The sequence below is a fragment of the Xenopus laevis genome, chromosome 3S (assembly GCF_017654675.1).
Source record: "Xenopus laevis strain J_2021 chromosome 3S, Xenopus_laevis_v10.1, whole genome shotgun sequence".
NCBI classification, from domain to species: Eukaryota; Metazoa; Chordata; class Amphibia; order Anura; family Pipidae; genus Xenopus; species Xenopus laevis.
Window position 1 is genome coordinate 19,822,993 of NC_054376.1, and position 16,163 is coordinate 19,839,155.

The following is a 16,163-nucleotide window of genomic DNA, read 5'->3' on the forward strand; positions in this document are numbered from 1 at the left end:
AAACATTTAAATACAGTGTCTTGTGTACATCATCGACAATTTAATTGATGTAAGCCTTCCATGCTTCTACAAAGTGGGTTCTGTAATTTTGACTCCTCTATTGTATATAAAAAGAAATGTCTTACTGTTTTATTCATATTTGTTTGTTAAGAGTGCCCTAAAAGCAAAATATTTCCATCTAGTATTTGTTACAAACGTGTTCTATACAAACTCATATGTTTGTCCAGCTTTACACATTATTATTACATATCCCATGATCACTAGCTGAAGCAACATACTGTTGAAGAGATTCGAATGTGGGTGCACAAATGAATGATAAAAGTACCAAACAGAACTTAAGGGTTGTTGAAATGTATGTAGTTTATCACATTGAGCTCAAGCTGATTCATTCCCTTAAAGGAAAACTATACCCCCCAAAATGAATATTTAAGCAACAGATTATATCAAATTACGTGGCATATATATATATAAAGAATCTTACCACACTGGTATATATAATTAAGTAAATATTGCCCTTTGACATCTCTTGCCTTGAACCACCATTTTGTGATGGTCTGTGTGTTGCCTCAGAAATCACCTGACCAGAAATACTGCAGCTCTAACTGTAACAGGAAGAAGTGTGGAAGAAAAAGACAAAACTCTGTCCGTTAATCGGCTCATGTGACCTAACATGTATGGTTTGTTTGGTATGTTTGTGTGCACAGTGAATCCTAGGATCGCAGGAGACCGGCCTTTTTTAAAATGGCAATTTATTATTTATGATTACCCAATGGCACATACAGTACTACTAAAAAAGTATTTTAATATGAAAATGGTTTATTTACATGAAGCAGGGTTTTACACATGAGCTGTTCTAAGCAATATATTTTTATAGAGATTTACATTGTTCGGGGGGTATAGTTTTCCTTTAAGTGAATCACTTTCTTTGCAATAACAAGTGCTGCAGCTGTGGTTATCATCTGTAGACAATAAATGGTTTATGCCACACAAAGAACTATTAGTCTATTTGTTTACTCTCCAAAACACTTTTCATTTTCTCTCAGTTTGCCTTATTGCTTGAAGGAACAGTAACAACAAAAACAGAAAGTGTTTTAAAAAGTAATGAAAATATCATGTAGTGTTGCCCTGCACTGCTAAAACTGACCTGTTTGCTTCAGAAACACTACTATAGTTCATATAAACAAGCTGCTGAGTAGCAATGGCGGAAATTGAAAATGGCTATATGGCACAGGATAAATAATGGATAACAGATAGCATTATGTTCTACAGAGCTTATCTGCTATCTCCTGTGTAACTTGAGACTTTTCTCCTTTGAATAGCTGCCCCATGGCTACACAGCAGCTTATTTATATAAACAATAGTAGTGTTTCTGAAGCAACACAGCAGTTTTACTAGTGCAGGGCAACACTGCATTATATTTTTATTACTTTAAAACAATTACATTTTTTGATGTTACTGGTCCTTTAACCTTCTCTCTCATAATTCCATCCTCTACCTTCTCATGTTATTTTCTTTTTCTACCTTCCCTTCCCATTTTCTGTTCTTTTCTCCCCTTTTGCCTTTTTCAATTCCCGTTTCTATCTTTCTCTTGCTTTTCCTTCCATAACTCCTTATGTTTATTTTTCACAGTTCTTAAACTTTTCATCTAGGGCTTTTGTGTATTCAGCCTAGCACTTTGCACTAATTACTTATTTGCTTCATGCTATCTAGCCAAGCCTTATCATTTTTATGATTCTCTCCATAGGGGTGGTGAAGGTTGTTTTTGTCCTTTACAACAATCTGGGACTATTTCTGTCCACTGAGAACTCTACTGTCCGTATCGGAGGAGAGAGCAGCTCCACAGCACACTCTCTGGTGGTGAACTCGCAGATCATTGCTGCTTCGATAAACAAAGAGTCCAGCAGAGTCTTCCTAATGGACCCAGTTATATTTACGCTGCCACATCTACAGGTAAAAAGAGATGAACTTTAACAGAGAACGGAAGAGAGACTATGATAGAGAAACATGCTTTAACCACAGGTGACCACTATGGCACAAACTAAAACAAGAAGAGGGACTAATTTAAATATAGAGAAAATTGGAATTTCATAGGCTGTAGGATGATATTAGGCTTTAGGGACAAGGTAATGTTAGAGAAAGGAAAACACTTTGATGCAGAATAGAAGGAGGTACTCTACCAGTTAGAAAGAAAAAGACTTTTTTGACTAGATTAGGCTTCAAAGAAACCATGTCCATGGGAAAAGTTAGAAGTCAAGAAGGAAATTATATTTATATAAACATAGGCAGCTGGAAAAGCGGGTCAGAACAAGGCACATAAGAATTCTCCAAAAAAAAGACTTTTATAGACAGCGTTGTATATAATGGAAGAGCAATAACTGCAAGTCAAAAAGCTGCTTCATGCTAGAATGTATCATGTTGTTTTGCTAAAATTGTAAAAGCCAAACCAGGTGTAGCAGTGGTTTCCCCATATTTCTAAAAAGCTCTACTAAAAATTTTAAATTTATTAAGTTAAAAAAATCATGAAAACTTTTGGGGTGAATGCTCACTTTTTAAGATATCCCTTTGTAGCTCAGTAAAGTGGTCATTTGGAGTAAGATTTGCAGTGAAGACACTTTGGGCAAAATTCAAATCAGTGAGAAAAAGGTTGATGAAAGCATATGGATGAGATTCAATTTGAGATGCAATTCAATTCAAAAAAACCTCTCACGGTTTATCGTGTGAAAACTCTATTGACATCTATGGGGAAAAAACTGGAACTGTATTAGGAAAAACATTTTTTCTCCTCAAATTTAATCTTGTCCATAAGTTTTCACATGATAAGCCATGAGATTTTTTCTCTCACTGAATTGAATTTCACCCTTTTACTGTTGTAGACATTCATGGAACTATAACCATGACTTATATAACTATAAGTTTTCACATGATAAACCATGAGATAAGTTTTCACATGATAAACCATGAGATAATTTTTCTCACTAAATCGAATCTCGCCCTTTTACTGTTGTAGACATTCATGGAACTATAACACCAGTGTTTTCATATTTTTGTAACCACGTAGATATAATTAATGACCTGTGCATGTTGTAATCGACTTGGAATGAACACTCAGCGCTGCAACTGCTAATGTCCTTGGTGCTTTACTGTGATCAGTTGTATGTCATCGCTGTGATTCATAGTTTGTCTGTCCTTGTGCTGGGGAATCTGCTGTGTAGCTATTTTTGTAGCTCATTTCATAAGCTGGTTCCCTGGAGGAAAGTACCCGTTGAGTGAACGATTGTTTGAGTCTTGTAGGTGTTGGTTACTGAAATATTTACTTAGGTAAATGCTTTGGTGTTAGAATGCCACAGATGTTTATGGGTGCAGGGATGAGTATTTGTGTGTGTGTGTGTGGGGGGGGGGTTTGCAGAATTGCCCACCTTTCAATATTTATTTGTCATGCTAGAGAGATGATCAAGCGCCTAAGGAGTTGGAAATGTTCTGCTTGGGGGTTATACCTACCGCCTACCATTGTACATACACACTTTATAGGTATGGGTTCCGTTAACTTATTTGTTAGCCGACTTTCTTAGACTTAGCTCACTTTCCGCTATTAAAGATAATTTAGCAGCTTCTACAATTTTATAACCTAGTTGCAGGAAATGGGAAATAGGGATACGCAAAATGCAGGATTTAGTTGCCTGCAGGATTTGTCTATTCAATCAATCCCTAAAGTCATGTGATTTTAACTGACAACTGAATGTGGCAAATTTTCATTCAAAATCTGTGGGTTTTTAAAATGTTCCTCATATCTGAATATTCGGATTAAGGTTCAGACACAGTTCAGTATTCAGCCGAATAATAAATTGAACCTGAACTGTTCTTTGCATATCAAATTAGAGGAGAATTAAAAACACAAATTTTGAACAAAAAATTGCCTCATAATAAATAATGCATTTGGTACATACCTAACAGGAAAGCTTCAATACTCATGGAAGCTTCCTGAGAAATATACAAAGTAATGTGATTTTTTTTAAAGCTGCAAATAACTTTGATTTTATTCACAATTTGAATGGAATGTTATTTATGAAAAGAAAATCGATAAAATAGTCCTGATCCGAAAAATCAAGTTTTCCTCCGAAAAAAAACCGTCTTTTGTTGCAACAATTTATATTGACGCACAACAATTTATTTTGAAGCACAACTTTTTTTCTCCCATTGGAGTCTATGGGGTGTCATTTTCTCAGCGAAACTTGGCAAATATTTGGCTCATCACTACCATTAACATCTTCAAATAGTTCAAGGGACCTCTGCCATTGACTTCTACATGAACTGGGCAGGATTTAGGTGAATAATATGCTAATTAGAACTGTTTCCAGGGTTGAGGTGTGATAAATCTCACATTCAAATTCAAATTTGAGTTGGTGCTTTTAAATTCGAGTTTGTGAGTTTTGACCAAAAAAAATTTGAGAATTTGAATTTACCATTTGAACCTTAGTAAATCCACACCCAAGTATTGATGTTAAAGGGAAGTAGTTAAATGGCAGGCGCTTTGGTTGTTTCAGACATGCTTCATCCCTGTTACAACCTACTGTTCATTGTGACTGATTTTAATATTGCTTTAGTTATTCCACCATCTTACCTAGCTTTACTTGTCCTGTCATCATTTCTGACATGAGTCAGACACATGATGATATGAAGTTAGCATGGTGGATAGGCTTGACTGAGGGTGAATTATTTCCTGACCAACTTCTTCTTTCTCAGACAAAGAATCACTTCAATGCCAATTGTACATTCTGGAATTATTCTGAGCGATCTATGCTGGGTTATTGGTCCTCACAGGGCTGCCGGCTGGTTCAAACTAACAAGACTCATACGACCTGTGCGTGCAGCCACCTCACCAACTTTGCTGTACTGATGGCCCATAGAGACATGGTATGAGTGAAAAATGTTTTGTATATATGTTTCTTCATTTGTCTACAGTGTTAATATGTCTGTATCTTGTCCATAGCAGTTTGTTTCTTCTTGTCGATAGCTGAATGAAACTTTCTTCAACATGTGCTTTTCTCTTTTCCATATCTCAGTACCAAGGTCGTATCAATGAGCTGCTGCTCTCCGTCATCTCATGGGTGGGCATTGTGATCTCTTTGGTCTGTCTTGGAATCTGTATATCCACATTTTGTTTTCTGAGAGGTCTACAGACAGACAGAAACACCATCCACAAAAACCTATGCATCAGCCTCTTCCTTGCTGAACTGCTATTTCTCACCGGCATTGACAAAACTCAGTACCAGGTGACCTGCTACTTACAACTTTGAGATGTACTACTTTCATGACTTTATTTGTAGTCTTTCCCCTTCCTTGAATACACAATTATTGAAGTATTTATCAATGGGTGAAAGTTCACCCTTTGATAAATATGCCTTAAAAATACCATATAAATGAATGGAGAGAGGCGTTATTTCACTCTAGCAGACTGTGGCAATCTCTAACTTCACTCTTCGATAAATATACCCCTTAGTCTCCATCTTTCTTTGTGTTAACTACACTATATAAACCTCCCCTTGCATTTTTCAGGTTGTATGCCCTATCCTGGCCGGTCTGCTGCATTTTTTCAGTCTTTCTGCCTTTTCTTGGCTGTGCCTGGAAGGAGTGCAGCTCTACCTTATGCTGGTTGAGGTATTTGAAACTGAGCATTCACGACGCAAATATTACTACCTCTGTGGTTATATTTTCCCAGCCCTCGTTGTAGGAATATCAGCAGCTGTAGACTACAGAAGTTATGGGACAGACAAAGCGTAAGTAAGATAACCTGTGGCAGATATGAATATGAGTGGAATCAGTGTCATCATATTGCATGTAGCACTGCGTTTTTGCAGAATCCATATTATTATACCATTCTTGTTGTATTTATTATTGGCTATCCTTCTTTCCTGCCTCTTGGCCCCTAGTTCTGACTGTTTCAAAACATAATCTCTGTTCTGAATTTTTTTTCCATTCTATTCCATTGTGTCACAGTTGCTGGTTGCGGGTTGATAATTATTTCATCTGGAGTTTCATTGGACCTGTTTCCCTTGTCATTGTGGTGAGTAAAGCTCCTTCTGTTTCACTGACTATGTGAACAATTCTTCCTCTCACACTTTCATGCATTCTCCCACTAGCACAGCATGTTAATTTCAATTGTACTTTCTTATATAACTGTAATTAAAAATAAAATTTAGCATCTTGTCATGGTCTATATTCTAACTAGGATCAACTGGGTATCTTTAAAAAACAATGTAAATTGAAGCACTGACTTACCCTTAAGTTCAGATTTTCATAAATTTAAGAGGACTGGTTACTTTGCCATTTGTCAGTATCCAAACCCCTATGTCCTGTTTTTCTCTGCCTGACAAGCATTTCATTGGATATTAAATATGATGCAGGACCCTTTCCTCAACATCCCCAAACACTGATGTTCTCAAAGATCAACACTTTCTTACCCCTGCCCTTCATTCCAGCCCTATCACTCCTCCCATGCAAGTGGGAAGCTAAACTGGTCTGTTCACTCTACAATTGTTTTCCTTTTCAGGAACTATTCTGTAGTTCCCAGGATTCGCTTGCTCCGGCCCTGATTGATATCCTCTTCATTAAGAAATGTGGGCATGATGGATGTTGGGGCAAACAAACAATGTTTTGCTCTGTCTTCTGCATCATCCTACTTATCATTATCCCCTGTGTATATTCCTAGTGAACCACCTGAAATACAAGTGACTTGTACAAGATAACATACCCCTTCAGCTAAGCCCTTTATAAGTTGTATGGGGCATATTAGGGCAAAACCCCTTATCCAGATATGCTACATCCCAGGAATTCTGCATAAGATTCCATGCTACCTGTATCTAAACATTTTTTGACAGATTGCATTAGTACCAATGCCTCACCAAACATTCTTTAGCATCATCTCATTCCCTTACTAATAAACTATTTCCTTCTCTCTCTCTCTCTCTTACACTCTTCATCCCTAAATAACATTTTTTAGTTTACAAAAAACTTCTCTTTGTCTCTTTAGGTCAACCTTCTTATTCTCCTTGTTACACTCCATAAGATGCTACGTTCTTCTTCGGTACTGAAACCAGATTCAAGCCGTCTGGAGAACATTAAGTGAGGAATTGTAGTAAATTTTACTTAGAAATTCTCCCTAATTGTTCAACCCTTAGTTAATTTACTCCTGGGTGTCTTTCCCTTATCTGTTCCAGGTCCTGGGCCCTTGGAGCAGTCACTCTGCTCTTCCTCCTTGGCCTTACATGGGCTTTTGGTTTCCTCTTCATTAATAAGGAGTCTCTAGTTCTGGCTTATCTCTTCACCACCTTCAATGCTCTTCAAGGGCTTTTCATCTTCATCTTTCATTGTGCTCTGCAGAAGAAGGTAAGTACTGTGTCACATAAATAACCCGTTGCTGTTACCCATTGTTGTTAGTGCTAGCCACAGTACAGATAAGCAAACTCTTTTCTGCTAGCACAACCCCTCTACATTACAACTACTGTGCCTGATGCAAGTTTCGCTGTTTATCCCACTAAACATAATTAATTTGGGTCACAAATTCCAGTGGTGCAGCAAAGTAGTCAGTTCAGATGAGATGCCATCTGTATAGCAGATAATAAATATCCTTCTATGCATTGACACCTTCATGCCCAAAACTTTTTCATCATTGTGTCATGAACACTTTCTTTCTCACCATCTCCCTGCAGGTGCATAAGGAATATAGTAAGTGTTTGAGACACTCTTACTGCTGTGTGAGAGGTCCACGAGCAGAGCATGGGACCTTAAAATCTACTGTCAATAGCCGTTACTATACCCAGAGTCGAATACGCAGAATGTGGAATGATACAGTCAGGAAACAAACAGAGTCCTCTTTCATCGCTGGAGACCTTAACAGTACCCCAACACTGAATAGAGGTTTGTAAAATTAATTTATTGAGGAAAAAAGAATTGGATATTAGGACAGCTTCATCAGAAGAGACATCATTATTGTTTTCTACTTTTTTCCTCCCCCAAGGCTCTATGGGTAACCACTTGCTGACAAACCAAGTGCTGCAGAGTCGTGTGGGAACGAGTCCATACAACACACTTATCACAGAGCCTGTGGGGTTCAGCCCCTCCTCCCCAGGATACAATGCAACTGGTATGACATGTGGAAGCTTCTGTGGTATAAATATTGTGTATATTTATAGAGTTTGTATTCATACAGCCATATGTGTTTTTGTCTTTTGCTACCCTGTGTTTGCAAGAGAAAGAATAACCGTTCAAGGCTCTAAACAATGCTTCCTCCATGAGGTTTATTACCATTCTGGAAAGACTAAAAATTTTATATACACTCAAATGGTTTACACACACACACTACAATTATAGCTACCCAATTATAATTGAATAACATTATAAAGAAGGTTGAAAAAAAAAGACAAAAGGCACAAGCCAGGTTACTTCTCTTACCACACAATCAGCTTGAAAAAGGAACTAAAATGTGTGAAAGCTTGCTATGATTATATTAGTTAGCCAATAAAGTTATCACCTTTATACCACTTTTATTTTTTATTTCAAAAGGGTTACCCTGTAACATCTATTGTTGAAATTTCATTTTATTCAGCAGTGAATGATATCGATATGCATCATAACAAAATTAGACAGGTGCACCCCAACAGAAATATTACATCAATACTTGGTTGAGCCTCCTTTTGCAAATGTTACAGCCTCTAGACGTCTCTTATAGCCTTTGTTGAGTGTCTGGATGGCGGTATTTTTGACCATTTGTCCACACAAAATCTCTCCAGTTCAGTTAAATTTGATGGCTGCTGAGCATGGACAGCCTGCTTCAAATCATCCCATAGATTTTCGATGATATTCAAGTCAGGGGACTGTGATGGCCATTCCAGAATATTGTACTTCTCACTCTGCATAAATGCCTTTGTAGATTTTGAAGTGTGTTTAGGGTCATTGTCTTGTTGGAATATCCAACCACTGCCTTACTTCAACTTTGTGACTGATGCTTGAACATTATCCTGAAGAATTTGTTGATATTGATTTGAATTCATCCGTCCAAAGGACTTTGTTCCAAAATGACTGTGGCTTGTCTAAATAAAATTTTGCATACAACAAGCGACTCTGTTTGTGCAGAAAGGGCTTCTTTCTCATCACCCTTCCGTAAAGATATTCTTTGTCTAACTGCACTGAATTGTAGAACTGACAGTTTAAACCACTGAGAGAGCTTTTTGTAGCCTTCCCCTAAACCATTATACTGAACAATCTTTGTTTTCAGGTCTTTTGAGAGTTGCTTTAAGGATCCCATGCTGTCACTCTTCAGAAGAGAGTCAAACGGAAGCACAACTTGCAATTGGCCACCTTAAATACATTTTCTCATGATTGGACACACCTGCCTATGAAGTTCAAGGCTTAACGAGCTAATCCAACCAATTTGGTGTTGCCAGTAATCAGTACTGAGCAGTTACATGCATTCAAATTAGCACAATTACAAGGGTACCCAAATTTGTGCACAGCCAGTTTTTTACATTTGATTTAATTTCATACAACTGAATACTGCTTCACTAAAAATCGTTGTTCAGAAAATACCCCAGTAATCAGATGTTCCTGGGAAATGAAAGACAAATCACTGTTATCTTTTTCATTAAGTAAAGTGGAGTAAATTATTATGCAGTCTGAGAGGGGTTCCCAAACTTTTTCATATGACTGTACAAGTGCGTGGACTGAAATGTTTTGAATAATCGTGCCTTATTTTTATTAAAAGTGGTGTCAAGAACAGGAATCATCTGAAATTTGTTGGTGATATAAAGATATGATTTTGTCTTTTTTCTGATGTGCCTCAAAGATTGCCCACCTTCATAGGTTTGAAGGCAGTTTTGCCACCAGTTGGACAGGTTTAGGTTAAAATTTGGGTGACCATTGCAGGTTAGGGGTGCAGGTCAAACTTTACACTTTCCTTCTGCTCCTAAAGACTCCCTGTCTTGGAGCCAAATGGAGAAGATGCAAGTACAGGTTGGTGCGTGTCCTTTGGCAGTAACATTTCGAGGGTTAGGGTAAGGTGTGCATTAAGGTTTTGGGTCAGGTGCTGGTTGAGCTGCACCATTGAGTAAGTGTCACTATTGAGTAAGTGTCCTAAAAACTTTGCAGCTGCAGTGGTAAATGAGTCCCCCAAGAGGAGTTCAACTGGCAAACTTTTAACTTGTTTTTATGTGTGTGTGTTCTTCACCCAAGTAAAAACAAATTTGTCTATTTTTGTGGTGTTAACAGTTTTAGTTTAGCGTGATATTTTTCCTCTCTGCAGCAAATATTACACCTTAGAACAGAAGTATAACTTACCTGTGTATTAAACTTATGTGAAATCTTCCAGGAGTGAAATTTCACCAGTTGCTATTACTACTAGTTTTGTACTGTGCATTAATAAGTGTGTTCCTATTTTAAATGCCACATGCAGCTTGCACACAACTGCTTAAAGGGATACTGTCATGGGAAAACCTGTTTTTTCAAAATGCAAACTGATTTTATTATATTTAATTTTGAAATCTGACATGGGACTAGACATATTGTCAGTTTCCCTGGAGCCCCCAGTCATTTCTCTCTGATTAACTTCAGTCACTCTCTACTGCAAGTTGGAGTAATATCACCCCCTTCCTCCCACCAGGCAGCCCATCAGCAGAACAATGGGACGGTGACCAGATAAAAGCTCCCTGACAAGATAACATCTCCCCGGTAGATATAAGAACAGCACACAAAAGTAAAAATCCAGGTCCCACTGTGACTCCTACAGTTACATTGAGTAGGAGAAACAATAGCCAGTCAGAAAGCATCTCCATTGTGCAGCACTGGCTCTTTCTGAAACCAGGCAAAATGACCCAAGATGGCTGCCTACACACCAATATTACAACTAAAAAAATACACTTGTTTGTTTTTATGGTAGAGTGAATTATTTGCAGTGTTAACAGTGCCATTTAAAAGTAAAAACTACACCAAAAAATCATGACAGAATCCCTTTAACATATGGGGAAATAGTTGCCAAAATGGAAAATTGCACCCCCAAAATAACAATGATAAAAACATCACCTTGATCTGACTAGAGATGGTTAGTCTTGCTCACTAACACTCTAATTTGAGCTCTTTGTATCCCTTAAACTACTGGGTATTGCTAAACATTTAATGGTGACCTTCCAAACCTGCCCAATCTATATTAGTTCATTTTATTACTTTTTCTATTATTTGGCTAGAGCTCTTCTCTCTCTCTCTCTCTCTCTCTCTCTCTCTCTCATTTATCGTTATATTTTTCTTTCTTCTTCCATCTTTTACTTTGCTGCTCACCTTAGGAAGTTTCCGGGATCCTAGTAAGTATATTTCTATCTTTCTGAAAAAAGGGGGGAAAGGGAGTACCATAAGTACTGCAATGTAGAGCTGCAGAGGTTTTGCTGGGAGAGGGAGGGAATTTATTGATATCCTAGCTAAGCCATTCCTTGTCATTTGCCATATAATGGAGTATACAAATTAAGGCAAGCATGTTAAACTGGTGTTTTGGGGACAGCATGTGGCCCTCAAATAATTCTCAGCCTGTTCTGTGTCATCTGTTTTCTTATTTATTATAGCAACCATCCTCCATAATGCATTTCAGAGAGTTATGTACCATGGGTTATGTAGCTTAAACTGAATTATGAATTAATATGTATTATTACATATAGAACACCCATTGGAATCGACATGTTATTGACACTCCTGATACAGAGGAAGGGTGAAGATTATCTTTGCACTGTTTTTCATTCTCTTCTGTATAGGATGGGAGACAATACATTCTCATAGCATTGCTGAATTACATAGTTTTTGGTCTCAAAGGTGTGTCTCAAAGTGTGAACAGATATTGATTGGATGTAGTGATGAATGGGTGAGACATTTTTCAACTTGAACCCAACCCACTACTTCCCAATTCAGTCCAAAGATCTCTTCTAATTTTTGATTTCCTCTTTGATGACTAATATATGGGTGGGATCAGCCACCACTGGGGAGTGGGGGATTAGCATTATTAAGTTAGGTAGGGGCCCTGCTGGAAGTTTAACTACCACCTTCCTGAACCCAAAGCTGTGTCTTACCTTACTTGGGTTAACCCCTTATCACTAGTAGTCTAATACATCTGATATATACCCTGGCAATGTAATTGCTACAAAGAATAGGGATTTCTAAATAAAGGTAAATAGTTCTAAGCATCTTTGAGTTGTGAATGAATAAAGCATCCAACCTTACTAAGTTTACCAGTCAAGGTACTTGTGTGTAATGTGAGAGCACCTTCCACCTTTATTAAGCCTTTCTCTCTACATTTACTCTGCAGAGCATACCTTAAGTCGGGACCCATGTGGAAAAGATGCACTACCCCCACTCCCACTCAATGGCAACTTCAACAACAGTTACTCCCTCCGGGCAGGTGATTTTCCCCCTGATCCTTCCAAGTTGGCAGAAGGTGCCAGTGGTATAGGAGGGCGACGAAATTTTGCGGATGCAGCAGCATTTGAAAAAATGATCATCTCTGAGCTAGTGCATAGCAACCTGGGAGGAAAATCACATGGGGGAACAACAGAGACATCAGAAGAGGAAGTCACAGCAGTGCCAGAAAGTGGCGAGGTGCCTACAATGGAGATGGAACGCATGTACAAGGCTTTAGAGGAGCCACTCCTACTACAAAGAGCTCAGTCTATCCTATACCAGAGTGACCTGGAGGAGTCAGAAGCTGAAGCTGCTCCCCGTAACTCCCCCAATCATGACTCACTCTACACAAGCATGACCAACCTCAAAGACTCCCCATACCCAGACAGTAGCCCTGAGACTGGCCTTCCCCCCTCTGGGGAAATGCTGCCATGCCATCAGGTGGTACCTCCACCAACTAAGTCAGATGCCATGTACTTCCCTGGCCAGGTGGGGTCAGTGCCCAGGGGACAGCTGCAGGCATTCTACCAAATGCCCCAGGGTTTTTTGGGCCTGGAGGGTTCAGTGCCAGAGGGTGACGGCCAGATGCAGCTCATCACCAGCCTCTGAACTTACTCGCCCGCCCCTGACACTAACCCCAGCACCCCTGTAAATCAAATACAGTCCTTTTCTCTCTACTATAGAAGAAAGCAGGGTCAGATGGAGAGAGAGGCATGTATGTAGGGGCTATTTTGTTGGGGTCGGGTGAGGGCAATTTGCTGTTTTGCCTCGTGGACCATTTTGGATCCCAGGTAGAATATGAATTCAAAATACTTGGACTTCCTCTTATTGCCCATGTGAGAAAGTAAGCAGGTAAGTTGCATGTGTGTAGGGGAGGGTCGCATTTGGCAAGAGGCTATGGGTGCCAAAATATGCCCCTCTTAATGACAACCATATATCCCAAGAAGCTTAGCCAAGCTTGCTGATTAAACCTTGAGTTCATGGTGACAGTATCACTGTATTGCTACTCAGCCAATGAAAATAAGGGAAAGAGATAACCATAAAAAAAGAGTGAAAATCAGCAGCCATTAGAACATATATATATCACAGAATATGGAATGTGGTGCCAAATGACTGACATGGCTACAGTATAAATGTAGAATAAGAAGGGGTGGCCTGTCTTCATATAAGAAAAGAAATATGTACTTCAAAAAAAAAAAAAAAGGATTTATGCACAAAACTGAACTTCTTATTTTGAAGTTTCTTTTTGGAAAAGAGAAGCCCCTCACAACCTCCACTTCACCCAAAACTCCTCCACTTGCCTCACTCGAAAGGGAAGGACTTTTTTTTCTCTTGTGTCACCGTGGCTAGAATGGATTTTGATTGACACACGCAAACACACAAAAAAAAAATTAAGCGTGTGGCCACAGTTTCTCCCCTGTCACATCAAAATTAAAAAAAGGAAATGGAGGGGTTGGGCTGAAATATGGACTGCAACTGCCCTGCATATTCTTTATTTAAGCACAAAAAAATGGGAGGATCATGGGACTTTTAATGGGGGAGGCAAGTGTCTTATCCGTCAACTGTAAATAATGAACTCTTAAGGGGGAGAAGGGAGAGAATAGGGGAGTTACTGAGAACATTCCCCCAAGAAAAAACACTGGTGCAGAACTGGCCAGTAGGGATTTTTTTTGTTTTTTTTATAATTATCTGCCTTCTGCAGTGCTTCTTGGCTTCCAAAATGGCCTGTCCGCCATAAGCTCTCCCTCCAGAGCTGCAGGATCATGATTAATCTGTACCATGCCCGAAGAAATGTCGCACTCCCAGCATTTCTGTGTGTTTTTTTTAACATATTTGTGTATGTTTGTCTTAATTTATTTAGTCCATGGAAGGGAGGCACGGCAACCATGATTTTACCCAGTTGAGCCAACAGACATCAGTAGGAACTTTTATGAACTGAGGGGTCGGTGCATAGAGAATGACATAGATATCAAAATGATCATGTCACCGCCCACCCATACAAAATAGTCAGGAAGTAATCAAATTAACTCGATTCATATGTAGGAGCATTTAATTCCAGAATTACATTAATAATAAAGAAACACAGCACCTTGCTGCTAAAGAAAGCCATGAAGTACAGGGAATGGTGCAATAGGGCACCTTAACAACTAATGTGCAGGCCCCTACAATGCTCATTGAGAAGTGATATTTCAGTATGACCTTGGCTATTAAGTGAACAGAAGTTGTTTGCCATTTGGTCACTTAGCACATAGCTAAAGCCAAAACCTCTAGATAGACTATATCTTGTTTCTGATTGGCCTGTAAACGTAAAAGCAGCTCTAAATAGTATAAATATACATAAATATATATTTGCAAATAGATATTGTGAAGGAAAGAAACTTCCCTCTTGAAGATGGATTAAAGATAAAGGATTATAGCAACGGTGACCCCTCTTTTTGGGTCTCTGTCCTGCCCTCAGCTGTCGGAAGTGGTCAGAAGCTCTACAGTGATGGACACGCCAGTTTCTAGAATAGGCAAGTGAGCAAGGCCTTGTTATTGTGTTATATAAAATAGTGGCCTACAGAAATATCATACCCAGGGCAGATTGTTTAAAAATAATAAAAAATCAAGTTCAAGATCTGAATTAGAAAGTAGCAGTCTGATCGGCTGCCTCACTACAGCCCCCACTGTGACTGCGACACCCAGAGTCATTCACTGGGAACAGCAGGAGACAATATTGGACGGGGGGGGATTCACAAGTTTTGATATATCTTTCACTTTTGCGGAGTAAAGGGCCTTGAATCACATTTCTGAATTTCTAGTCATTTACCATAGGATAAAATAGCAAATGACAATAAATAGTTATTAAAACATATAACACTATTTTAACTATATATTGTGACAAAGAAAATACCCTATTGATACAAATGTATTTTGCAAGTGTTGTTATGCTAATTGGCGTAACCCACTGGGTTATATCAACACTTGCGAAATACATTTGTCATAATTATGTTTTGTACTGTCTTACTTTTCCGCCGTCGTTATTTTCCTATGTTTTTTTGGTTGTTGATTGTCTGCTAACTCGCCCTCTGACCCCGAAGTGAGAAAAGGTTAACTACCTCTCCACCCCTCCTCTCCTCTCTCCTTCCTTCAATTTCTTTTTCATATGCCAAAACCAGAAATGGGACGAAACGCCATTTAACAAGCGAACAAAAATCAAACAAACAAAAAAAAATACTGTACGAAAGACTAAAACAGATATCATGCAAGGAAAATTCTACAAAAAAAAGGCAGAAAAGAAAACAAACAATAAAAAAATGAATATCGCAACTTGTGGAGTGAAAAAAAACACACCAATAAAATCCTTTTGATTTCTGAGTCTGTCTTTATTACAAACTGACGGCTTGCAAGATGGTCGGATATACACTAAGGATGAAAACCAAACCAAAACATCTGCTAGCCGTCACTGGGCTAACAAGCAGGATTTCTAAATGGGCCCTGAGCTGCCTTAACTCAGGTTATTGCTCAGATCATTCTGCCCAAGGGGAGAGCTAGGTGAGCAGAGGCATTTGCAGTTGACAAGCATCTGAGGACATTATCAGCGGCTATAAGCCCGCCAGGCCTACTTGCACTTACATGACCTTGCAGGCAGAGCTGCTCACACCAAAATACAAGCCTTACAGAAAGAAGAGTACCGTACTGTAGAATTTATTATATCTTAGCAGAACTTTATAAACAAGGCATAACAGGGATGTCAC

General features: G+C 38.7%; 1 protein-coding gene across 4 annotated transcripts in view; it reads left to right on the plus strand.

The window, feature by feature from the left end:
- The window catches only part of LOC108712655 (adhesion G protein-coupled receptor L1-like), a 442,227-nt gene extending 426,653 nt beyond the window's left edge, over nt 1–15,574 (plus strand). For 2 of the 4 annotated variants that reach the window (XM_041588058.1, XM_041588059.1), the window contains 11 exons: nt 1,745–1,950; nt 4,741–4,911; nt 5,061–5,270; nt 5,554–5,774; nt 5,995–6,061; nt 7,028–7,119; nt 7,215–7,383; nt 7,707–7,914; nt 8,015–8,140; nt 11,328–11,345; nt 12,335–15,574. In XM_041588058.1, the coding sequence (XP_041443992.1) occupies nt 1,745–1,950; nt 4,741–4,911; nt 5,061–5,270; nt 5,554–5,774; nt 5,995–6,061; nt 7,028–7,119; nt 7,215–7,383; nt 7,707–7,914; nt 8,015–8,140; nt 11,328–11,345; nt 12,335–13,035 (2,189 nt within the window). In that variant the 3' untranslated portion in view covers nt 13,036–15,574. The remainder of the gene's footprint in view (nt 1–1,744; nt 1,951–4,740; nt 4,912–5,060; nt 5,271–5,553; nt 5,775–5,994; nt 6,062–7,027; nt 7,120–7,214; nt 7,384–7,706; nt 7,915–8,014; nt 8,141–11,327; nt 11,346–12,334) is intronic. The other 2 variants (XM_041588060.1, XM_018254973.2) reach the window with 1 other exon arrangement.
- The last annotated feature ends 589 nt before the right edge of the window (nt 15,575–16,163 follow it).